The sequence below is a fragment of the Pelecanus crispus genome, chromosome 26 (assembly GCF_030463565.1).
Source record: "Pelecanus crispus isolate bPelCri1 chromosome 26, bPelCri1.pri, whole genome shotgun sequence".
NCBI lineage: Eukaryota > Metazoa > Chordata > Aves > Pelecaniformes > Pelecanidae > Pelecanus > Pelecanus crispus.
Window position 1 is genome coordinate 1,215,968 of NC_134668.1, and position 24,202 is coordinate 1,240,169.

At 71.6% G+C, this 24,202-nt stretch overlaps 4 protein-coding genes across 4 annotated transcripts; 3 read left to right on the forward strand and 1 right to left on the reverse strand.

Moving 5' to 3' along the window:
• Positions 1–4,067: 4,067 nt before the first annotated feature.
• RBMS2 (RNA binding motif single stranded interacting protein 2) lies at positions 4,068–8,688 on the reverse strand. The gene is made up of 13 exons (XM_075724985.1): positions 8,623–8,688; positions 6,957–7,105; positions 6,770–6,828; positions 6,583–6,693; positions 6,334–6,511; positions 5,788–5,867; positions 5,602–5,711; positions 5,413–5,459; positions 5,188–5,293; positions 5,045–5,092; positions 4,405–4,512; positions 4,246–4,323; positions 4,068–4,148 (listed from the first exon to the last, which is right to left on the reverse strand). The coding sequence occupies exons 1-13, from the start codon at positions 8,686–8,688 to the stop codon at positions 4,068–4,070; spliced, it is 1,221 nt and encodes a 406-aa protein (XP_075581100.1).
• Positions 8,689–10,736: 2,048 nt separating this feature from the next.
• LOC142596113 (aquaporin-4-like) lies at positions 10,737–13,296 on the forward strand. Its single transcript, XM_075725097.1, has 5 exons — positions 10,737–10,751; positions 11,862–12,182; positions 12,253–12,405; positions 12,482–12,562; positions 13,108–13,296. Exons 1-5 carry the CDS (start codon positions 10,737–10,739, stop codon positions 13,294–13,296), a joined length of 759 nt encoding a protein of 252 aa, XP_075581212.1.
• A 1,141-nt stretch (positions 13,297–14,437) lies between these two features.
• On the forward strand, positions 14,438–16,283 carry LOC142596053 (lens fiber major intrinsic protein). The gene is made up of 4 exons (XM_075724974.1): positions 14,438–14,797; positions 15,186–15,350; positions 15,481–15,561; positions 16,083–16,283. Exons 1-4 carry the CDS (start codon positions 14,438–14,440, stop codon positions 16,281–16,283), a joined length of 807 nt encoding a protein of 268 aa, XP_075581089.1.
• A 1,144-nt stretch (positions 16,284–17,427) lies between these two features.
• TIMELESS (timeless circadian regulator) lies at positions 17,428–24,168 on the forward strand. The gene is made up of 29 exons (XM_075724879.1): positions 17,428–17,524; positions 17,594–17,747; positions 17,843–17,957; positions 18,050–18,112; positions 18,221–18,322; positions 18,438–18,593; positions 18,669–18,802; positions 18,886–18,973; positions 19,062–19,238; positions 19,316–19,533; positions 19,615–19,718; positions 19,799–19,968; positions 20,046–20,171; positions 20,250–20,401; positions 20,480–20,577; positions 20,650–20,767; positions 20,849–21,050; positions 21,148–21,299; positions 21,370–21,455; positions 21,545–21,668; positions 21,759–21,841; positions 21,926–22,068; positions 22,152–22,317; positions 22,395–22,463; positions 23,084–23,202; positions 23,273–23,417; positions 23,506–23,545; positions 23,739–23,830; positions 24,035–24,168. The coding sequence occupies exons 1-29, from the start codon at positions 17,428–17,430 to the stop codon at positions 24,166–24,168; spliced, it is 3,627 nt and encodes a 1,208-aa protein (XP_075580994.1).
• Positions 24,169–24,202: the final 34 nt, after the last annotated feature.

The following is a 24,202-nucleotide window of genomic DNA, read 5'->3' on the forward strand; positions in this document are numbered from 1 at the left end:
GTCCCGTGTCCCCCCCCACCCCGTGCCCCCCAAGAACTGACTCCTCTGGAGCTGATCTCGCTGCCTGCTGATCCCGTGCGGGGGCCCCCCCCCGGCCGGCGCGAACGGGCCCCTGCCCCACGGCGGGCGCCCATGGCCCCTTCCCGCTGCCCGGATCCCCCCCCCCCCCCAACTCTTTACACCCCCCTCCCCAGCACCACAAACTCACAGACTGTGTAAGCCAAAAAGAAAAAAAAAAGAGGTGTTTTTTTCTTTCTTTCTTTTTAATTTTTATTTTCTAATTAAGAACAGAAACAGCCCCCTCACACACACACACACACCCCCACCCCCCGCACCCCCCACCCCACCCCGCGCCCCCCGACAAACGAGGGAAGCGAATCCCCCCCCCGCTGGGAATATTTAATAATAGCAATAGTTCGTAGTGAATGTGTCCGAGCACTCCTGTGCAGCGTCTACATGCATTAACGGCCAGTAAAGTGGACTTAGCCCCCCACCCCCCGCCTCGCCACCCCCCCCCACCCCGGCCGGGACCCCCCCCCCCCAGCCCGCGCAGACACTTTACGGGGAGATGGGGGGGCGGGGGGGGGGCCCCGGTGCGGCCCCCGCTGCCCTCGGCCGGGGGGGGGCTCCAGGGACCATAGCGGGGAGGGCTGGGGAGGGGGGGGGCCCGGCAGCCCCTTTCCCTGCCTCCACGTCTCAGGAAGAGCCTGGCCCTCCCCCTCCTCTCCCCGGCACGGGGACCCCCCCGCCCCCCTCCCCGAGCGGGATCCCTCAGGGATGCTACTGCACTGCAGGCCGGGGTGGGCGGGGGGGGGCAGCCCCCTGTGGTCCCCCCCCCCCCTCCACCCCACCCCCCCCCAAAACATGGACTTGAAGCCTCAGGCGGGTGTTTGCCCCCCAAGACCCCTGGGGGTCAGGGGGGGTTGGACTGGGTGGGGACAGGGCCCCCCTGGCTGGCGGGGGCCGGAGCTGGGGTGGGGGCCCCCCTCCTCCACCCCCCCTCCCCCCCAGGTCTCCCCTCCCACGCAGTGGGCGGCCAGGGAGGGGGTCGGGGGCCCCCCCCCGGCCCCCCCGGCCAGGATATTACGGGTACTCGCTCTGGGGGTTTGGCGGCCAGCGGGGCTTGGGGGGGGCCCTGGGCGCGTTCCCCCCCCCCCCAGCCCCACAGAGCACTGAAAACAACTCACCTACCTGGGCAGGAGGGGGCCCGGCCGCGCCCCCCGCCCCCCCGTCTCTCAAAGTAGCCTTTTTTCTATCAGATAAACCTCAGAAACTTTTTATTTTATTTTATTTTTTTGCTTTGAAATAAGAGGTGGATTTGAAGTCTATTTGAACTGACTTTATATTACGCATAAATATTTATATTTTATCTAAATAACTGCGCTGTAACAAACTTTTTTTGTGGTTTGTTTTTTAGTAATGTTTCGGAATCCGTCAGGTTTGGGTTTTTTTTTTTTTGTTTGTTTGTTTTGGGTTTTTTGGTTTTTGTTTTTTTTTTTTTTCCGTCGTGGGAAAGTTTTTCGGGAGTCTCCGTATCGTTCTCGTGTTCGTTCAGTTGAAGTTTCCCCACCCAAACCCCCCTGGTTTGCCACCCCCGTTTACCCCCGCACCCCCAAACCCCCCACCACGGCCGGCGCCTGCCCCCCGCAGCCCCCACTGGGGTGGGTGGGGGGTGTTGGGGGGGGCAGGGCTGTTTCTCTGGGCCCCCCCCAGCCTCAGTGCCCCCCGGCTGCGGCGTCACCGGGCGCACCGAGCGTCCCCCACCCCAAAACCCCGGCTGCGGCCCCTTCCAGCCCGCCGGCCGCCTTTTTCTATAACCAGCCGTGTCGTTTTAGTGACTTTTTTGATAATGTACAGGTTTTTGTGAATTTAAATTTATTTCTTTCTATATTTTTAGGACCAATCTCATTTTTAATAAGGTTTAAAGGAGGAAAGGCAGCCTCTTAGCCCTCCTCGCCGTTGCCTGTTGATGTCCCCACGAGCTGTAGGACCCCCCCCCCCTTTTCCGCGTGTCGCGCGTTCGAGAATAAACGACTCACGTTTGATAGACACACGCGCGTCCGAGCCCTCTGTGAGCGGGGTCTGGGGGGGGGGCGGGGGTTATGGGGGGGCTGCGGGGACCCCTGAGCTGTGGGGGGGGTGGTGGGGGCAGTGAGGACCCCCCCTTGCTCCCCCCAACCCTCCTGCACCCTACATGACAGAGGCCTTTGCTTTTTCTTGCCTTTTTTTTTATTTAAAAACAAAACCAACAAAAAAAAAAAAGAAAAAAAAAAACAAAAAAAAACCAGCTTCGAAGGGGGCGGCGGGGGGAGGGGGAGCTGGGGGGGGGGGGGGGGGGGGCGAGCGCGGAAGCAGGAGGGAAAAAATACAAAACTAGAAACCTCTCAAGATTTTTTTTTCTTTTTTTTTTAAAAAAAAAAGCAACTTAAAAACCTGTACAAAATGCGCTACGTATAAATTAAACGGGGGGGGGGGCAATGGGGGGGCCGTGGGGGGGCCTCGGCTTTGCCTCTGCAGCCTGGCGCCCCCCCCCCCCCCCCCCAAAAGGCCGGTGGGACCCCAATGCTCAGCCCCCCCCCGCCCCGGCAGTGGGGCAGGGGCGCAGTGTGGGGGTCCCAGCACCCCCCTGGCCCCCCCCCGGGTGGGGGGGGGCTGTCTGCAGGTCTCCCTCTTTGGTTCCTTCCTTGGGGGGGGCCCCGTGCCCCCCAACCAAAGGGGCCGTGCCCAGGTAGGGGGTGGGGGGCCGGGCAGTAGCAGCAACGGGAGAGGTGGGTGATGGCTGGAAACCGGGGGGGTGGCGTCACCCCAGGTGGGGGGCGAAGGGGCCGCAGCCCCCCCGGCCCCCCCCAAGCCTGGGCTGAGCACGCACCGAGCTGTGGGGTGAGGTAGATGTGTGGCGGGGGGGTCCCCGCTGCCCTCGGGGGGTCCCCCCACTGCCCCGGGGGGGGCCCCTCAGCCTCCATGGGGAAACCGGGGTTCAGGGGGGGACCCCAGGGCTGGGGACTCCACTGCGGGGAGGGGGGGGGGGGGGGGCTGGAAGAACCGGGAGGCCCTGGGCAGAGCTGGCATGGGGGGGCGAGGGGGGGGGCACAGCGGCCCCAGCGCTGGAAGCAAGTGGGGGGCTGCCCCCCTCACCCTGCCCCCCCCGCCGCCATGGGGAGGGACGGAAGGACGGACAGACCCACGGCACGGGGGTCGCGAAGCCGGGAGGGGGCGGCGGCGGCGGCAGCGGGGGGGGGGGGGGGGGGGGCACCTCAGCCCCACCCCCCGGGACTCCCTCAATCTTTGGTTGCAAGAGCCGCCCCCCGCGGGACCCCCTGATTGTCGCTGCGTGGGGCGGGGGGGGCAGCGGGGGGGCCGGGGCTGCGGCAGCCCCGGGGCGCGGGGGGGGGGACGACTCTAAAGTGCCTGGTTGACCCTCGGGGCGCCCGTCACCCGTGGAAGTGGGGTGTGGGGGGGGGGTTATTGCACTTCTCCTGCCCCCCCGGGCCGGGGCAGCATGCGGAGCCCCGGCCTGCGCCCACGGGGGCAGGAATGGCTGCGGTTTGGGGGGATTTGGAGGGGGGGGGTGGGGGGGAGCAGCACCCCCGGCCCTGCGGGGGGGCTGGTGCCCGGAGGCTGGACCCCGCGGGGAAGGCGGGGGGTCCGCCATCGCCCCCCGCCCCGGTCCCCGAGCTGGGGGCACCAGCGGGGCCGGGCAGCAGAAGGCACGGGGGGCACCGCGGCTGGGGGGGCTGGCGGGGCCGCGGGCCCTGGAAGCACGGGGGGGGCGGCCGGGAGGGGGGGGGGCCGCCGGTTGTCGTCTTTTTTTTTTTTTTTTTTTTTTTTTTTTTCTTTCTTTTAGTTTTTTAGAAAATGCAGGAGGAAAAAAAAAGCCCTCCGAGGGAGGGGGCTGCCCGGGGCGCAGGGACCTCCGGCCGGGGCGCAGGTCCTTCCCGAGGCGGCAATGGCGGGGGGCGAGGGGTGGGGATGTGGGGGGGGGGGGCAGCGCCGGGCGGGGGTCCCGGCACAGCCCCTCCCGGTAGCCGGCGGGTGCGGGGGTCCCTCGGGCCGGCCCCCCCCCGCCGCTACTTGGGGTAGGGGTAGGGGAAGGCACCGGGCTCGGACGGCGACTCGATGGGGCCATGGCTCGGGGCGGCGCTGCCGTCCTGCGGGGAGGTGTTAGCAGGGGCTGCACCCCCAAATCTGCCGTGCACCCCCCCCTCCCGGACCCCCCCCGAGCCCCCCCAGACCCCCAGCGCTCACCTCCAGCGGGAGTGCGGGCGGCACCGGTGGGTATGGCGGGATGAAGGCTCCGGGCACAGCGGCGGCAGCGGGCACGTACTGGGGAGCGCGGGCAGCGGCGTCAGTGGGGCGCAAGGAGGGGGTGTCAGGGGTGTCAGGGGGGTGTGGGGGGGTCCTTACCGTGCCGGCGCTGCCCAGCGAGAGGTGGCCGAGCTGCTGGGCCAGGGGGGCCACCACGGAGGGCTGGAGGGGGACGGCATGGTCCACAGCGGGGGCCAGCACCGCGCCCTGCACGGCTCCGTCAGCCCGGGGATGGGGCGGGGGGGATGCAAAGGGACGGGGGGCACGGGGGGCTGTGGGGGGGCGCGGGAGACAGGGGGACCCTGGGCGCGGGGGCAGAGGGGATGTGCGGGACAAGGGGGACACGCAGGGAGCGGGGGCACCAGGGACATGGGGCTGTGGGGCAGGGCCCAGTGGGGGGGAGACCGACGACCCAGGGTGTGGGGCAGGGTGGGGCTGTGGCCACAGTGGGCGGGACTATGCCAAAAGTAGGCGGGGCATGTCCAAAGTGGGCGGAGCTGTGGCCACAGTGGGTGGGACAATGGCCACAGTGGGTGGGACAATGGCCACAGTGGGCGGGGCATACCCAAAGTGGGAGTGGCTATGACCAGAGTGGGCGGGGCATGCCCAAAGTGGGCGGGGCTGCAGAGGGCAGGGCATGGTGGTGCCAGGGATGCTATCGGGGCGGGGCAGGTGTGGGTGGGGCAGTGGGTGGGGCAGTGGGCGGGGCTCCCGCACCCCCCCCTCCACCCGTGCTCACCGTGGGCTGCACGAGGTAGGACTGGTGCATCCAGGCGGGGCCGTGGACCTGCGGGCAGCGGGCGGGGTGGGGGCTCCCCTGAGCACCCCCCCTGCCCCCATGGGGACCCCCACCCCCCACGGGACCCCCTTGCCCCCCCATACCTGGTAGGAGGAGACGGGGGAGGGCAGGTATGGGGCCAGGGCCGTGGGGGCGATCATCCGGCTGGGCGCCAGGCCGTAGGGCGCCGGGTAGAACCTGTGGGGCAGGGAAGGGGTCAGGGGCAGGGAAGGGGTCAGGGGCGGGGGGGGGGGGGGGACGACACACATGACACACGCAGCCGGCAGCCCCCACCCCACCAGGGCCTGGGGGGGCCCTGGGGCACCCACCCGTTCTGCAGCGCCGTCGCGGGGTCATAGGCCAAGGTCACGGTGCCCTGAGGGAGGGGGGGAGGCAAAAGGGTCAGCGCTGCCCCACAGCAGCCCCCCCCCCCCCCCAGCAGCCATGGGGTTCGCCCCCCCCCAGCAGGACCCCATCCGCGTGCCCCCCGCCTTTGCCCCCTGTCCCCCCCCTCTCACCGCGTCGCTGTCCCGGGCCCAGGCTCTCCCGTTGGGCACGAACTTGCCCTGGCTCTGCCGCTTCTTCTGCCCCCCGTCCGCAAACTTGCAGAGCAGCGGGTCCGGGGGGGCTGCGGGGAGGGGCCGTCAGCGTCGTCAGCCAGCCCCCAGCCCCCGGAGCCCCCCAAGACCCCCCCCCAAGCCCACCTGGCACCCCTGGGGGCATCTTGATGTACTTCCCGTTGAAGTGGGTGATGACGGCCTCGCACTTCTCCGTGGACTCCATCCTGCGAGGAGCAGAGCTGGGGCGGGGGGGGGCCGCACATAGGGCCCTCCTGCCTGCCCCTGTGCAGCCCCCCCAGCCCCATGCAGCCCCCCCAGACCCTGTGCAGCCCCCCCAGACCCTGTGCAGCCCCCCCAGACCCGTGCAGCTCCCCTGGTCCCGTGCAGCCCCCCCGGCCCCATGCAGCCCCCCCCGGCCCCGTGCAGCCCCCCCAGCCCCTGTGCAGCACCCCTGGACCCTGTGCAGCACCCCTGGATCCTGTGCAGCCCCCCCCCAGCCCCATGCAACCCCCGGCCCCGTGCAACCCCCCTGGTCCCATGCAGCCCCCTGGCCCCATGCAGCCCCCCCGGGCCCCTGCAGCTCCCTCCGGCCCCATGCACCCTGGCCCCCGTAGAGCCCCCCTGGCCCCGAGCACCCCCCTGTCCTCCTGGGCACCCCTCAGCAGAGCCCCCCCCCCCCCCCCCCAGTACCGTGCGAAGCCCACGCCACGGCTGGCCCCGTGGGGGTCCCGCAGGATGCGGGTCGAGACCACCTGCCCGAAGGGCTTCAGCAACGCCTCCAGCTCCTGCTCGTCCACCCCCAGCGGCAGGTTCGAGATGTAGAGGTTGGTGGGGTCCTGCTCCTGTTGCTGTGGGGAGGGGGGGGGTCAGGGGGGTCGGCCGGGCCCCGCAGCACCCAGCGGGGGTCCCAGGGGGGCTCTGGGTGTTGGGGGGGGGTCCCCAAGGGGCCGCGCCGTACCTTGGCCATCTGCGCCTGCACCCCGCTGGCCTTGAGCGCCGTCACGGCCTTCTGGGCCGCCGTGGGGCTGTCGAAGTCAACGAAACCATAGCCTAGGGGGGGGGCCAGCAGTGAGAGGGGCCCCCAGAGCCCCCGGCCCCCCGCCCCAGCCCCACGGCCCCCCCCAACCTTTGCACTTGTTGGTCGTCTTGTCCAGGATGGCTTTGGTGGAGACGATCTTCCCGTAGCTGGGAGGAAGGGGGGGGGTCAGTGCCCGGCAGGGCCCCCGGCCCCCCCGCAGCGGGATGCAGCGGGGCTGGGGGCAGTGGGAACCCCAAGACCCCGGGGTTTGGGGGGGGGTCCCAGCCCCACTCACGGCTGGCAGAGCTTGACAAGGTCCTGGTCCGTGGTGCCGGGGTGCAGCCCCCGGATGTAGAGGTTGGTCTTGCTGAGCTGGTCCGCGGCCCCCCCGGCCGGGCTGGGGCTGGGGGGGGCCAGCGGCTGCGCCGGGGGCACATAGGGCTGCTGGGGGCGGGGGAGGCAGGGGTCAGCGCCCGCCGTGGCTTTGCCGCAGCCCCCTCGGATCCCAGCCCCTTCAAGGGACACGCGTGCGGGTGCAGCCAGGGCAGCCAAACCCCAGGCAGGGCCCAAGGCCGGATCCTGCCCGGCCCAGGGACCCCCCCCCCGGCCACGGGACCCCCAGTCCCCCATGGCCCCAGGGCCAGCGCCCATCCCCGGGGCCCCTTGGCCGGTGGCCGGAGGCGGTGCCGGCTGGGAAACCTCCGGGCCTGATGTCAACGTGAAAAAATGAATCACTCGCGGCCGCCCCCGCGCCCCGGCCCCCCCCTCGGGGCCCCGGCCCCCTCCTCAGGACCCCCAATCCCTGGGGTGGCTCCATGTCCCCGTGTCCCCCCAGCCCCATGGCCCCCCCCCCCCAAGTCCAGGTGCTGCTGCGGCTTGGGACGTCCCGGGTCCTGGATGGGGGGGATGCGGGTGACCCCCACCCCCCCAACTGTGTCCCCCCCACAATGGGGACAGGGCTGGGGGTCGCTCACACCGCGTGGGGTCCCCCTGTCCAGGACCCACAGGCACCCCCGAGGACCCCCCCCGACACAAGCGAGCACGGCTGCATGCTCACACGTAGGTGCACACGCATGTAGACGCACACGCGTGTGGATCCCCACGCCTGTGGACGCACACGCGTGCGGGTGTGCGCCCTGCACGCAAGCGGGCAGAGTTCACAAGCCTGCGCGCCGCCCCCCCACGCGTGTGCGAGCGTGTCCCGGGGCTGATGCGTGTGCGCGGGGCAGGGGAGCACGCGTGTGAGAGCCTGCCCCGGTGCCATGCGGGGCTGTTACCCCCGTGGCGGGGGCACGGGGCAGGTGTGCGCGTGTTGCACACGCGTGTGCACGCGTGGGCAGGTGTCCGCGGGGGTCGTCCCCGCCCTACGTGGGGCCACGTAGCCCCTCGGCCCCGGCTGGGCCCCCCCCGCACCCCGGGGGCCGTGCTGCGTGCGGGGCCGAGGCGCGGGGTGAGCGCAGCCCCCCCAGGGAGGGAAACTGAGGCACGGGGGGGGGGGGGGGGGGCAGCACCCACCCAGGGCGGGCCGTGGCGCACCCGGGTGTCCCGCCCTGACCCCTGCCCCGGCGGGGGGTGGTCCCCGGTGTCCCCCTGCCCCCCCCCCCCACCAAGCTGAGGACCCTGGGGTCCTCCCCCGCCATCGCTCCCTGCTCCCCCCGCCCCGGTATCCGGGCCTGGCCCCCCCCGGCCGCGGCGGGGAACACGGCCCCGCCATTCCTCTGCCCCCCCCCCCGCCCCGCAATGGCCAACCCCGGGGGAGGGGACGGCGACCGCCACGGCGGGTGTCCCCCCCCCCCCCCCGCCCAGTTTGGCGGCTCCACGCCGCGGCGGGGACCGGAGGCGGAGGGGGGGGCCCGCACCGGGGATCCCGTGGCCCTGCCACCGCCAAGGGCCGGGCCTGGCGGGCGGGGGGGGCGGCCCCGGTGAGGGGGGGGGGGGGGACGCCGGGGGTCCCCCCGTACCTTCTTGCTGCTCTTGTTGTAGGCGAAGGCGGGGAGGCCGGAGCGCGGCTGCACCGAGAGCAGCATTTTCCCGAGCGCGAGGGGCCGGGGCGGGCCGGGAGCCAGGCGGGCCCGCGCCTGACGTCACGCCCGGGAGCCAGGCTGGAATCTGGGCTGGCACCGCGCAGGCCGGGTCCTAACGCCGGGAACGGCCCCGTGGCTGTGTGTCCGTCGCCCCCCCCCCCCCCCCCCCGCGCCGTGTCCGGGGCTCCCCCCGGGGTGGCGGGGGGCACCACGCAGCCCCTCACCCCACGGGGGCCGGGCCTGGCTACCGGGTGAGCCCCCCCCCCCCCCCGGTACCTGCCCCGCCGCAGAGAGGGACCCCCGCTGCCCCCCGCCCCGCTGCCCCGGTCATGGCGGGGGGGGGGGTGGCGGGGGTTACACCGGGGGAACCTCCTGCCCCCAGCACCAGACCCCGGCCAGGCCCCTCCGCCATGCCAGGGCCTGCCCCCCGCTGCAACTGGGTCAACCCAGCTGGGACCCCCGGGGCAGCCATGGCGCCGCGGGGCGGGAGGTGCACACCGGGGGCTGCACAGGGGCCCCCCCCGCCGCGGGGGTGTCACTGCCCGCCCGGGGATGGGCTGCCCCGGCGCCGTGGGCTCCGCAGCGACCCCCAGGGGGCCTCAGCACCGCGGCGGAGCGGAGCGCCCCCGGCCCTTAACATGCGGCCCCTTTAAGCGCGGCTTCTTTAAGCGCGGCTCCTTTAAGGCCGCGAAGCCCCGCCCCCGCCGCCATTACCCCTCGGCGGGGCGATCGCACCGCCCCGCGCCGCCCGCACCATGGGCGCGGCCATTTTGGAGCCGCCGGTCACGTGCCCCCCCCCCGCCCGTCTGTCAGGCGGCGCCGCCATCTTGGCACCTCCCTCCCCCTCCGCGTGACGCCGGCTGGCTCCGCCCCGCGGCTGAGGGCGGGCAGGGGGCCGCCATCTTAGCGCCTCCCGTCCCGTCCCCGCCCCCCCCCCCCGCAGTGGGGTGATGTTAGAGGGGAGCAGGACGGGCGGGGGGGCAGGAAGGGGGGACCTGGGGGGCATTTGGGCTCCTGAGGGGTCTCTGGGACAGGATGGGGGGTCCTGGGGGTCCCTGTGGGGCAGACCCAGACCTGGGGGTCCTGGGGGGCGGTGGGGGGGGGGCACACACAGAGTCCCCAGGGTGCTCTGTCGTGTGGGGGCACGATGCGGGGTCCCACAGGGGTTTGTGGGGCAGGATAGAGGGTCCCCCCCCGGCCAGTCTGGGGACAGGAGCCAGGGCCCCGGCCCAGCCATGCCCAGCCTGGCACCCTGGGGGTGAAGGGGCCGGGGGGAGCCACCCCAACTCAGCTCCCCACCCCCCGCCTGCCCTCCAGCCGGCCCCGTCCGCTGGGGCGCGGGGACCCACGTGTCCCCCGCTCCGTGTCCGTGTGTCCGCCCGCGTGTCCCCGCGGTGCCAGCCCAGCCCTTTTGTGGCGGCCCTCGGCGCGGATTGTTCTGGCTCTTTGCAGGGCGTCAGCAGGGCCGGGCCCCCCGCATGCCCCCGTGCTGAGCCAGGCCCTTCGGCACCGACCCCGCTGACTCACCCCACGTGCGGGGCCGGGCTGCTGAGCTGGCAGGGATGCGGGCGCCCAGCTGCCTGCAGGCAGGGGCAGAGGGACACCCCCCACCCCAGCCCTCTCCTCCGGCTCCCCTGGGGACCAGCACGGGGCGAGGGGACGGCCACGGCCCCCAGCTCTTGTCACTGGTGTGTGAGCAGGGCTGGCTATGGGGGTGGGCAGGCACCTTCCCCCCTCTGTCCCCCCCCAGCCTTTCATCCCTGCCTTTCATCTCTCACCCAGGGATGGAGCGCTGGTCGGCGTGGCAACACCCCCAAATTGTCACAGCTCGTTGCCATGGCACCCAGAGATGCTCTGAGCCCAATGCCACGACCCCTGCAGCCCCCCCGGGGTCCTGCCCCATCCTCAGCCCCCTCCTGCACCCCAGATGTGCTTTGTGCCAAGCGCGGGGCCTTCCCTCCCTGCACCGGGGGAGCTGGCGGTGCCGGGGGGGTGGGAGGTGCCCCCACCTCAGGCACCCTCCACGCTTGCCTCGGCCCTGCAGCTGCGCCATGGCCATCGGGGAGGTAAGGCCCCACGAGCTGCACTGCCCCGGCCCCTTCCCGCTCAGGCCCCCAATCGCCCCCAGGGTCCCTCCCCACCCGGGGGGGGGGGGTAAGGAGCCCCCGACGCATGGGGACCACCCCCCAGTCTGTCACCTCTGCACCCAGCCCCAGCACCCCTGTCCATAGCCCCGGCACAGGGGTCCCTGTGTGCCCCCCCACCATGGCCCCCAGCCCTGTTGTGGCACTTGCCCCCTCCCTGTGACTGTAACCCCCCGGAGCCACAGCACCCATCTCTTTTGCCGTGGTGCCCCCATTGCCGTGGTGCTCCTGTTGCCATGGTGACCCTGTTGCCAAGGTGCCCCATTGCCAAGACACCCCTATCACCGCGGTACCTGCTTGCTGAGGGGTCCTGTTGCTGTGGCACCCCATCACCATGGTACCCCATCGCCGTGGCACCCCATCACCGTGGTACCTGGTTGCTGAGGGGTCCCATTGTCATGGTACCCCACCACCACAGTACCCGGTTGCTGAGGGGTCCTGTTGCCGTGGCACCCCATCACCATGGCACCCCATCACCATGGTGCCCAGTTGCTGAGGGGTCCCGTTGCCATGGCACCCCATCACTGCGGTGCCTGCTTGCTGAGGGGTCCTGTTGCCGTGGCACCCCATCACCGTGGCACCCCATCACCATGGCACCCCATTGCCGTGGTGCCCGGTCGCTGAGGGGTCCTGTTGCTGTGGCACCCCATCACCGTGGCACCCCGTCACCGCGGTACCTGCTTGCTGAGGGGTCCTGTTGCTGTGGCACCCCATCACCATGGCACCCCATCGCCGTGGCACCCCATCACCGCGGTACCTGCTTGCTGAGGGGTCCTGTTGCCGTGGCACCCCATCACCGTGGCACCCCATCACCATGGTACCCGGTTGCTGAGGGGTCCCATCACCACAGCACCCCATTGCCAAGGCACAGTTTGCTGAGGCATCTTGCTGCCATGGCACCCCATCACTGAGGTACCCCATGGCCACAGCACCCCATCACCAAGGCACTCTGTCACCGCGGCACCCCGTCATCGTGGCACCAGCTCACCGCGGTGCCCGCCGGGGTGACACCCAGCTGCCCTGTGCCCCCAGGAACTGCGGAGCGGGTGCTTCTGGCGGGGGGTGCTGACGGAGGCAGCTGCGACGTTCATCTTCGTGGGGGTGGTGCTGGGCGCCTCGGCAGCACCCAGCCCCTTGGCACCGGCGCTGGCCGGGGGGCTGGTGGCTGGTGTGCTGGCCTGCACCCTTGGGGCACCCCAGGCCAACCCGGCACTCACCTTGGCCCTGCTCTGCACCCGCAAACTGGGTGCCCTGCGCGGGGCCGCTGGGCTCCTGGCCCAGTGTGCCGGGGCTGTGCTGGCCTCCGCTGCTGCCTGCCTGGCGCTGCCGGACGACGCCGGCCTCGTCACCAGGGTGAGTGTCCCCGTCCCTGTCCCCGTCCCCATCCCAGCGGCGGGGTGCTGATGCCAGGCTGTCGTGGCAGGTGAGCGCGGCGGGGACGGCGGGGACGGCCCTGGCCTGGGAGACCTTCGCCACCTTCCAGCTGGCACTGGCCGCCTTTGCCGCCGCTGACCGGGCAGCCCCCCAGAGCGGGCTGGCGCTGGGCAGTGCTGTGGCCGCCGGCGCCCTGACCGCGGTAAGGACCCCTGCCCGCCTGCACCCCGCGGCTGCCGGCCCCCGGCCTGGCCAGCCCTGACCCCCCTCTCCCACAGGGGCCGTTCTCGGGGGGCAGCATGAACCCGGCGCGCTCGCTGGGGCCAGCCATTGTCACTGGCAACTGGGACCATCACTGGGTGAGTCGGCGGCACCCCTGCGTCCCCCCTAGAGACCCCAGTGTGGGGATGGGTACCCCCAGCTGCAGCATGGGACTCCCCCTGGTCCCACCTGGTGTCCCAGGCTCTTCCCTTCATTTGGATGGGTCCCCTGGTCCCCCCAGGACAGGTCACCCTTGGCTGCATCCCCAGTTTGGGTCCCCCTGGTCCCTCCATCACAGGACGGGTCCCCTCATGTCCCCATCTTTGGGATGGGCCCCTCGGTTGCATTCCCAGTTTGGGTCCCCCTGGTCCCTCCATCGCAGAATGGGTCCCCTCATGTCCCCATCCTTGGGATGGGCCCCTCCCAGTCCCCCCATCCCAAATGTGTGATCCCCACCCCACTCCTCATGCCTGGAGCAGGTTCCCCCAGTCAGTCCCCATCACTGGTGTGGGGTCCACGGTCCCCCCATCCCTGGGGCAGTGCCCAGCAGCCCCTGGCCCCACATCCCTGTGGCCCTGGGGCACCCCTAACCCTGGGTGTATCCCCCCCCGGGGCACCCCTGATGCCGCATCCCCCCCCCCAGGTGTACTGGCTGGGGCCGGTGCTGGGCGCGGTGCTGGCCGGGCTCTCCTACGAGTTCATCTTCGCCCCCGGTGCCTCCCGGGAGAAGCTGGGCGCCTGCCTTGCCTGCCGGGACGTGGCGCTGGTGGAGACCACCAGCCCAGCCCCCCTCCTCGCCCTCCGCCCACGGACCCCTGGCCCCCCCGGCTGAGCGGGACCAGGGCACAGCCTGACCCCCCCGGCCCCCCGCTCCAACCCAGCCCCACGGGAGGTGGCATGGGGGGCCCCGAGGCTGCGTCCCTGCCATCCCCCAAGCCCAGCACCTTCCTTGGGGCACGCAGGGCACCGTGCCCCCCTGGTAGGTTGGGGGGGACCAGGGGTGGGGGGCCATGCACAGATGGATCCAGCCCTCCCCCCCGACCGCCCGCTCCCCCCGGGGGATTAAAGGTGGCTTTGGGTCAGAGCTGGGTGCAGGGTGTTGCTGTGGGGGATGACAGGGGGTCTCGGTGGCTGCAAGACCCCCATCCTGCGCCCTCAGGGCATGGGGACACCCTGACACCGGGGTCCTCCCCCGTGCTCCCCTCGGGGCCGTGCCCCCTCCCCGGCTCCCCGAGGCGGGTGCCCCCTCCCAGCAGCCCCACGGCGAGGGTGGGGGCCGACCCCCCGTCCCGTGCCGGGGTGCTGAGCGCAGCAAAGCCCTTTGTCGTGGCCTCTGCAGCCCCGGCAGATTTCCGCGGCCGCCAATGACCAGGCCTGGCCCTAATCCCCCCCCAGCCGGGGAATTAGCGCCCACTAAGCCGGGCTGAATAACCCTCCCGCAGACAACAGGCCTGGGGCGGGGGGAGCCCCCCGCAGCCCCCAGTGGGGCTGGCCCGGGGGGGCACCCAGGGCCCCCTGTGTGGGGCTGGGGAGAGGCTGGCTCCCTGTAGGGCCACCCCAAAGTGTCCCCCAAAACATGGAGGGGGGGGGGTCTCAGCGCTGTCCCCAGCCCCTGAGCATGGTGGTGTCCCCCAAACCCCAGAGAGGGCACCTATGGGTCAGAGCCCCCCCCCCCAGGCAAGGCAGCCCCAGGGATGGGGGGGGGCACAGCTCTGGGGAGGTCCCCACTATTCTGGGGGTGCAGGGCTGCCCCGGAGGGGCGTTCTGGAGGGGAGACACCCTTGACGCCTTTCACCCGGCCCCCACCCCGGGCAGCGAAGCGGTTAACGGCGGGTGGCGGTGGTGGGATCCCACCCCGGGGCTGGCCAGGGCAGTGGGAGGCGGGGGGATGGGGGGGGGTCCTTATAAAGATGGGTGCGGGCGGCCCCCCGGGGAGGGGGAGCGGGGGCCACGGAGGGCAGCGGGGCCAGGCCATGCGGGAGCTGCGCTCGTCCTCCTTTTGGAGGGCCATCTTGGCCGAGTTCCTGGGCAGCCTCCTCTATGCCCTCCTGGGGTTGGGGGCTTCCCTGCGCTGGGCCCCGGGCCCCCACAGCGTCCTGGGGGCCGCCCTGGCCTTCGGGTTGGCCCAGGCCACCTTGGTGCAGGCTCTGGGCCACGTCAGCGGGGGCCACGTCAACCCGGCCATCACCTTGGCCATGCTGCTGGCCTCGCAGCTCTCCCTGCCCCGCGCCCTGGGCTACCTCCTGGCCCAGCTGCTGGGCGCGCTGGCCGGGGCCGGCATGCTCTACGGGGTGACACCAGCCGCCATCCGCGGCACCCTCGGCCTCAACGTGGTGAGCGGCGGCGGGGCTGGGGGTGCTTGAGGGGTTGGGGTACCGTGGGGTGGGGAGTGGGGCTCCAGGAGGTGTTTTGGGGTTGTAATGGCGGTCTGGGGGGGGGGGGGTGTCAGATGTTTGGGTGCTGAGGGGCTGGGGGGAGTTCAGGAGGTGGTTGGGGTGGCATAGGGCAGTAATGGGGGCTGCGTGTCCGGGAGGTGTTTGGGGGTGAGCAGGGGTTGGGGTGCAGTGGGGCTGGGGATGATGAGGGGGGTCAACGGGGAATTGGGGCCAGGAGGTGCTTGGGAGCGTGGGGGGGGGCGACAGCCAGGGCAGCGGGGGTTTGGGGTGCTGGGGGGAATGGGGGGAGCAGCTCTGTGGGGTGCTGAGCCCCCTCCCCACGCAGCTGCACCCCAGCGTGGGCCCAGGCCAGGGCATGGTGGTGGAGCTGCTCCTGACCGCCCAGTTCGTCCTCTGCGTTTTGGCCAGCTTCGACGACCGCCACGACGGGCGCCCAGGCTCGGCCGCGCTGCCCGTCGGCTTCTCCCTCGCTCTCGGCCACCTCTTTGGGGTAAGGGTGGCTGCGGGGACCCTCTGGGTGTGACCCCAGGGGCTGGTGGGGGGGGTCCAGGGCTGTGGGGGGGCAGCCACCTGGCACCCCATCACCCCATCCTCCCCCCACCGCCCTGTCCTCCCTGCAGATCTACTACACGGGCGCCGGCATGAACCCCGCACGCTCCTTCGCCCCTGCCGTCATCACCCGCAACTTCACCAACCACTGGGTAAGTGGGGTGGGGGGACCCCCCCCATCCCGCCCCAGGCCTTCCCAGTCCCCCCCAGCTTGTCCCAGTCCCGCCCCAGCCGTGGTGTCCCCGCCGAGGGTGGACGGCTGCCAGAGCCACCCGGGTGACAGCAGCACCCCAGGGTGCTGGGGGCTGCGCAGATGGGGCGCAAGGACCCCCCCCAGCCCTGCTGCCCCCCAATATCTGAGGGGGGGGGGGACGTGGCCGCCCCTCACTCACGCTGCCCCCCTGCACTGGGAGGTGGGTGCCCCGCGGCCAGGCCGGACCCCCGCAGGGATAGGGGTGCATGGGTGGGTGCCCCGGGTGGGTGGGGGGCTGAGGGAGCCCCTGGCCACACCGAACCCTTGAAGCCGGGGGTGCCCGGAGCCCCGCGGGCCTGGGGGCGGGGGGGGGTGGCGGTGCCCAGGCTGCCCGGAGCCCCTCGAGTCGGGGTGGCGGGGGTGGGGGTGCCGGTGCCCGGGTCGCCCGGGGGTGCCGGTGCCCACGCCGCCCCCCGGCAGGTGTACTGGGCCGGGCCGCTGCTGGGTGCGGCGCTGGGCGCGGTGCTCTACGAATTCGCGCTGTGCCCGCGGCCGCGCAGCCTGGCCGAGCGCCTGGCCGCCCTGAAGGGAGAACCCCCCGCCGCCGAGGCACCGGCCGAGCCGCCGGCCGAGCCGCTGGAGCTGAAGACGCTGGAGCTGAAGACGCCGCAGGGGCTGTAGGCCGGGCCCGGCCCCCCCCCGCGCCCGCCCGCTGCTTTGCTGTGACGGGGCCGCCGCGGTGCGTGTGGTGCGTGTGTGTGCGGCGCGGCGGGGCCCCGCTGCCGGGAGCCGGGACACGGCCCGGCCGGGGCCACCCCGCCGCGGCGGGAGTTCTGTGTTCGGTGAATTAAACCTGCTCTTTTATTTTGGTAACCGCTCGCGGCCCTGGCCGGCACCGGAACCGGGACAGGGGGGAACCGGGACAGGGGGGAACCGGGGAAGGGGGGAACCGGGGAAGGGGGGAACCGGGGAAGGGGGGAACCGGGGAAGGGGGGAACCGGGGCCGGGCCCGCGTCGCCCCAGCAACCGCGCGGGGGCTGACGGGAGGCGCGCCCCACAGCCGCCCATTCCCGCGCCCGCAGGGCAGGCCCCGCCCCGAGGTGGGGGCTACGCCCCAGCCGGCGCCTCCCTTAAAAGGGCAATGCCGCGCCGTCGAGGGGGGCCCACTCAGGGCGCTACGCGGGGGGCCCCCCCGCAGCACCGGGTGGGGTGGGCGGCGCAGGTGCCGTTTCTTAGAGTGGAGGGGGGGCTGTGAGGCATCGCGCCCCCGGTCCGTGCCCGTGGTGGGTGACGGGAGGGGGCATGGCCCCACCGGGTTGCCGCGGGTGGGAGTTCCCTCTTGAAGCCCGTGGGCGGGGCGGGGCCTCTGGCCGCGGGAAGTGGGGCGGTTGTGTAACACCGCCCCCGCGCCGGTTCCCGGGGCTGGCGGTGAGTGTGGGGGGCTGGGGCCGGGGGGTGCCCCGCTATCGGGGCCAACCGGGGCGGGCTCGGTGCCCGGGGAGTGCAGGGGGTGGCGGGGGGGGGACCGGGACCGGCCGACGCTCCGGGATGGCGGGGGACCGGGACCGGCGGGTGCCCCGGGAAGGGGAATCCCCGGGGGTGCCCCGAACTCGGGAAGCGCGGCACCGGGGCCGGCGGGTGCCCCGGGAAGGGGAGTCCCCGGGGGTGCCCCGATCTCGGGAAGCACGGCACCGGGGCCGGCGGGTGCCCCGGGACGGGGTGGGGGATACCTGAGGCTGGCCGGTACCCCGGTACCGGCGGGGGTGCTGACGGCCGTCTCGCAGAAGCCCCCCGTTCCCCGGTCGCCAGCGCCCCGCCGCGCTGCATGGACTGGTACATGATGAACTGCGAGCTGCTGGCCACCTGCAGTGCCCTGGGCTACCTGGAAGGGGACGTGTACCACCGGGAGCCCGACTGCCTGGGTAGGTAGGGTGGTGGGGGGTGGCGGGGACCGGGGGCGGCGGGGGCTCATGGCCCCGTCCCCCCCCCAGAGAGCGTCAAGGACCTGATCCGGTACCTGCGCCATGAGGACGAGACCCGGGATGTCCGGCAGCAGCTGGGAGCGGCCCAAATCCTGCAGAACGACCTCCTGCCTATCCTGGTCCAGTACCCGCAGGAGAAGGTGCTCTTCGATGCCGTCATCAGGTACCGTCGGGCGCAGGATGGGGGCCGGGGGTGGCCCCGGGTGGGGTCCCCATGAAGCGGGGGTCCCCACACGTCCCCACCCTGCCCGCTCGCAGGTTGATGGTGAACCTGACGCAGCCGGCTCTGCTCTGCTTTGGCAAAGTGCCGCAAGATGCCACCTCCCGGCACCACTTTCTCCAGGTCCTGTCCTACCTGCAGGCCTACAAAGAGGTGAGCCTGCCCGGGGAGGGACCCCCGGCATGGCCCGTGGGTGGGGGGCTCTGCCTGGGCCCCCCCCCAGACTCACGCAAGGGTTTCCGCAGGCTTTTGCCAGTGAGAAAGTTTTTGGGGTGCTCAGCGAGAAGCTCTATGACCTGCTGCAGCTGGTGAGTCCCGTGTCCCTGCGCGGCTCCCGGGGACAGCGGGGGTCCCTCCCTGCCAAGCCGGGGTTCCCATGGGTGCTGCGGGGAGCCCTCACGGCTCCGTCGCCCCAGGACTGGGAGCAGCGGCAGGAGGAGGACACGCTGCTGATTGAGAGGATCCTGCTGCTGGTGCGCAATGTTCTGCACGTCCCCCCGGACCCTATGGAGGAGCAGGTACCGGGATGGGGCCCTTCCCCGGTCACCCAGCAGGACTGCGGCTGTGGTGGCTCCTCGGGGACCGCCACACTCTGCCTGCTGAGCCCCCCCACCCCCCTTACCCCCCCCCCAGGGCGTGGATGGCGATGCCAGCGTGCACGACCGGGTGCTGTGGGCGCTGCACATCAGCGGGATGGACGACCTGCTCAAGTTCCTGGCCAGCGCCCAGGCGGAGCAGCAATGGGCCCTGCACGTCCTGGAGATCATTTCCCTCATGTTCCGTGACCAGGTGAGCCGGGGCGGGGGGCCCGGGGAAGCCCTGGAGCCCCCACCCCACCGGCAGCGCTGACGGTGCCACCCGCAGAGCCCAGAGGAGCTGGCGGCGTTGGGGCAGGGGCAGGCGGCTGCCGAGCACGGGGAGGACACGCGGGAGCTGGAGACCCTGCGGCAGCGGGAGCTGGCAGAGAAGAGGGCTCGAGCGCTGCAGCGCCCGTCCAGGTAAAGCAGGGGGGACCCCCGTGGTGGAGCCGGGACCCCCGTGGCTGGGCTGGCACCGCTCAGCCCGTGTCCCCCTGCCCCAGGCACTCCCGTTTCGGCGGCTCCTACGTCCTGCAAGGCCTGAAGGCGATTGGGGACCGGGACGTGGTCTTTCACAAGGGGCTGCACAACGTGAGCGCGGGGACAGGGATGCAGTGGTGGGGGGCACAGGGATGATGTGGGGACACGAGTCAGGCCGCTCTACGTTTGTCCCCCGCAGCTGAAAAGCTACAGCCACGACCTGGGCAAGGAGATGCGGCGCGTGCCGCGGCGACGCCAGGCCGCCCCCGAGGCCGAGCCCCCCCGCCGCTCTGCCCGCAACGTCCGGCTCTTCTTGTGCCGCTTCTGCCAAGACTTCTTGGAGGGCTGCTACAACCGCCTGATGCTGCTGGTCAAGGTGAGGTGCCGGGGGGGGCTGTGACCCCTTTTCTGGGCTGCAGGACGCCCGCTGAGCCCCCTCCCCACCACCCCCAGGACCAGCTGGTGCGGGAGAAGGCTCAGCAGCACGACGAGACCTACTACCTGTGGGCCACCGCTTTCTTCATGGCCTTCAACCGCCGCCGGGGTTTCCGCCCCGAGCTGGTGTCCGAGACGGTGGGCGTCCGCGCCTTCCACTTCATTGAGCAGAACCTCACCACCTACTACGAGATGGCGCTGATGGACAAGAAGGAGGCGGTGACCTGGGCCCGCAGGTGGGTGCCTGGGACCCCCCCCCCCAAGTGCCTGGGACCCCCCCCGGTGCGGGGCCCTGCCCTGACGCTCCCTGTCCCCAGGATGCACCTGGCCTTGAAGGCGTACCAGGAGCTGCTGCGGACGGTGCAGGAGATGGACCGGTCCCCCGAGCAGGCAGTGCGGGACAGCAGCCAGGTCATCAAGAGTGAGTCCGTCTGTCCTTCAGTCCGTACCTGGCGGGGGGGGCGGTCTGACCTCATCCTCGGCTGACCCCTTCCTCCCCAGGCAACATCTTCTACCTGATGGAGTACCGGGAGCTATTCCTCGCCCTCTTCCGCAAGTTCGACGAGACCAAGCAGCCGCGCAGCTTCTTGCGGGACCTGGTGGAGACGGCCCACCTCTTCCTCCGCATGCTGGAGCGCTTCTGCCGGGGCCGCACCGGCCTCGTGGTGCAGGTAGGATGCAGCTGCCCTGCCGGGGGGAGTCCCTGGGGGGCCGGGCAGCCCCTCCTGACCCCGTCCTCGCCCCTCAGAGCAAGCGCGTGCGGAGAAGGAAGAAGCCGCGGGTGCCCGCATCCCTGGCCTCGCAGCCGCCCAGCGCCGCGGAGCTGGAGGAGCTCTGGGCAGGATTGGGCCCGCAGCTCCAGGCCTGCCTGCAGGTAGGGGGAAGGATCCGGCCCTGCGGGGAGGGCACTGGGTGTCGTGGCGGGGCGTGGGGTGACAGTGTCCTGCCCCAGGGCGAGGTGCCCCTCCCTGAGGACGTGGTGCCCTTCGACGCCGCCTCGGAGACGCCGGTGGAGGAGCAGCGCGCGGAGGCTCTGCTGCGGATCCAGGGGTGCCTGCAGGATGCCCAGGTCCCCCAAGCCCTGCGGTTGCTCCGCTCCGCCAGGTACCGGCACCGCAATTCCCATCCCGTACCCGGGTAGGGACATGGGGACGCGGTGCCAGCCTCTCCTGCTCTCCCCAGGGATGTCTGGCCTGAAGGGGACGTGTTCGGACCCCCCGACGCGGGGCCGCCCGAGGAGACCCGGCTACTGCGGGAGATCCTCTTCGCTCCCCTGCCCCGTGAGTCCCCAGCCGGCAGCACCAGGAGCGGCGGGCTCTGTGCTCCGGACCCTCACCACTGTCCCACCGCAGGGCACGTGCCCCCCGAGGCCGAGGAGCCGGAAGAAGAGGAAGAGGAGGATGAGGAAGAGGAGGAAGAAATGATGCAGGTGTCAGAGAAGGAGTTCAACTTCCTCGACTACCTGAAACGGTGAGAGGGACTGGGGGGACTGGGGGTCGGCGGTGGCACCGCTAGCCGGGGTGGCTGCGCTCACCAGGGCTACCGGGGCAGGTTCGCCTGCGCGCCCGTGGTCCGAGCGCTCGTGCTGCTGCTGCGGGGGTACGCCCGCAACAGCCCCCGCACCAACCACTGCGCCGCTCGCCTGCTGCACCGCCTGGCCCGCGACCTGCGCATGGAGGCTCTGCTCTTCCAGCTCTCCCTCTTCGCCCTCTTCCACCGCCTCCTCAGCGATCCCGCCGCCGGCGCGCACCAGGTCAGCCGGGGCCCGGCTGCCCCTGACCCCTCCGTGTCCCCGGGGAGGGGTCCTCCGCGGCCTCTCCCAGCCCTGCTCTCCCTCCCTCTGCCCGCAGGAGCTGGTGGCCTTGGCCAAGTTCATCCTGGGCAAGTTCTTTGCGTTGGCGGCCACCAACAAGAAGGCTTTCGTGGAGCTGCTCTTCTGGAAGAGCCCGGCGGCTGTCCGCGAGATGACCGAGGGCTACAGCTCCCTGCAAGAGGGAGAGGGGTGAGTGGGGCTGGGGAGGGGGCTGCCGCCCTCCCATCGCCTCCCCTCACCTCCCTTCCCCTCTGCGCAGGGCTGGCAGGGGCCGCGTCCCCCCCTGGACCCCGCAAGAGGAGCAGGAGCTGCGGGAGCTGTACTGGAAGTACAAGGAGGTGGAAGGTACCGGGGCTCCCTGGGGGGTGAGGGGTAGTGGGACCCCGGGGGGTAGCGACGGGGGGCTGTGTCCCTGCAGCCTCCCGCTCCCGCAGGTGAGGACGTCATCGCCGCCATCCTGGCCCATCTCCCGGCGCCCGGGCGGACGCGGAGGCAGGTGGTGAAGCAGCTGGTGCGGCTGGGGCTGGCCAGCAGCGCCAAGGACTTCCCACGGGAGAGGTGGGTCGGGGAACCTCGGCAGGGGACCCCCGGCCTGGGGCAGCCGCCGTGCCCCAGGGCAGGGACCCATGGCCGTGCTCCCCCCACAAGGAAGGGCACCCGCCTTGTGCTGTGGACGCAGGAGCAGGAGGAGGAGCTGACGCGGCTCTTCGAGGAGTTCCAGGGCTCGGAGGGTGAGTGGGGCTGGGGTGGGCTGGGGGGGGAAGCCCCCCCGTAGCCTCCCCGTAGCCCCCCTGCCCTGACCGCCCTCCCCACAGACGTCCTGGGGAACATCATGAAGCACCTGACGGCGCGGCGGTCACGGGCTCGCGTCGTGGAGAAGCTGCTGGGGCTGGGGCTGGTGTCAGAGCGCAAGGAGCTGTACAAGAAGCGCCGGAGGAAGGGCAATGGCCCTGGGCTGGTACGGCGGGTCAGGGGGGGTCCGGGCTGCACCCAGAGGGTGCTGCCCCGTCACGGGCACCCACACAGTGCTGGTCCCCGCAGAGTGTGGCAGGCGCCCCGGCGGTGCCAGCCCAGGACAGCTCGGCAGAGGACGGGGACAGTGAGGAGGAGGAGGATGAGGACGAAGCAGAGGAAGGCCCCATGGAGGAGCACTGGGCGCCCGAGGAAGGAGCAGGGCAGGGCCTGGCGCATCGGCTGCATCAGGAAGGTGGGCGAGGGGCTCCGAGCCCCCGGGTCGGGCTTGGCTCCGGGGCCGTACCCTGTCTCACCCTCCCCTGTCCCCAGGCCTGGCCGGGCCCCTGCGGTGGCTGGAGAACTGCCTGAGGAGGACGGCCGGGGACCGCGAGGAGGACGGTGAGCGGGCAGGGGGCCGGGGCGGGGGGCCGGGGCCGGGCTGGTGGTGGTGGAGCCCTGCGACCAGCTCTGCAGCCCTGGGCACAAGGACGTGGAGCTGCTGGAGCGGGGCCAGAGGAGGCTCCAAAAATGATCCGAGGGCTGGAGGCCCCAGAAATGATCTGAGGGCTGGAGCCCCTCTGCTCCGGGGCCAGGCTGGGGAGCTGGGGGTGTTCAGCCTGGAGAGGAGGGGGCTGCGGGGAGGCCTGAGTGCGGCCTTTCGGTACTGAAAAGGGGGCTATAGGAAGGATGGGGACAAGCTTTTTAGCAAGGCCTGTTGTGACAGGACAAGGACTAATGGATTTAAACTAAAGAAGAATAGATTTAGACTGGATATAAGGAAAAAAATTTTTACAACGAGGGTGGTGAAGCACTGGAAGGGGTTGCCCAGAGAGGCGGTGGAGGCCCCATCCCTGGAAACATCCCAGGCCAGGTTGGACGGGGCTCTGAGCACCCTGGGCTGGTTAAAGCTGTCCCTGTCACTGCAGGGGTTGGGCTGGGTGACCTCCCAGGTCCCTTCCCACCCAAAGCATTTCATGATTGCATAATTCTGTGATTCCATGATGGTGCTCTCGGCCCAGGCGTGTCCCACCCGGTGCCGCTGGTGCCGCTCTCGGAAGAGAACGAAGACGCCATGGAGGACCGGCGCTTCCAGAGCCTGCTGCGGCAGCTGGGGCTGCGGCCCCCCGCCAGCGAGCAGGTGAGGTCCCCGTCCCCGTCCCCATCCCCTCGCTCCTGGTGCGGCCCTGCAGCGTCTGCTCTTTGCCCAGGAATCCTTCTGGCGCATCCCGGCTGCCCTCACCCCGCAGCAGCTGCGTCGCGCGGCCGCCTCCATCGCCCACCACGGCCCCGACTCCCCGGGGCCGCCCCGGCAGCTGCTGGAGCCATCCAGGTGCCCCCAGGACCCCGATTCAGGTGAGGGGCCGGGCTGGGGGTGCGGGAGCTGGGCTGGGGTCCCCCAGCCATGGGGCTGGCCCCGAACCCCTCTTCTTGTGCCCGTCAGCAGAGCAGCCGTCGGCAGGGCTGGGATCGGACTCAGAGAGGTGAGAATGGGCTCCCGTGCACCAGCCCCGCAGCTGGGTGCTCTCCACGGGGGACAAAGTCAAGGGACTTTGGGTGGGGGTTCCTCTCCCTGACTTTGGGGGTTCCTCTCCCTGACTGGGGAGGGAATCCAGACCCCTGGGTGCTCCCAGCGCGGGGCTGAGCGGTGCCAACCCCTGTCCCCACTGCTTGCAGCGAGGAGCCTGTCCCCATCTCCAGCGCGGTGCAGCCGGGCACCAAGAGGCACCGGGAGCTCGACAGCGAGGATGAGGACGGCGGGAGCTCAGGTGCGTTCAGCCCCTCCAGTCTCTCCCAAGCTCTTCCCTTGGGGTGCTCTGGGCATGGCCGGGAGCTGGGCACAGGCCGCTGTCCCTAACCCCTTTGCCACATCCCTGGTGCTGGGGAGATGACGGGGGGCAGAAGGGAGCCCCCACTCCCCGCAGCCCCTGGCCAGGGTGGCTCAGCCCCCTGCCCGCTCCCTCCAGCTGCAGGCACAGAGCCGGCCCCCGCAACCCCCCACTCCCAGGAGGACGAGGACGAAGACCCACAGCCGCTGGGAAGGCGGAAGCGTGTCCGGCGTGTCGAGGAGGAGGAGGAGGAGGAGGAGGAGGAGGAGGAGGATTGAGGGCCTCGCCCTGCCCCGCCCCGCCCTGCCTGTG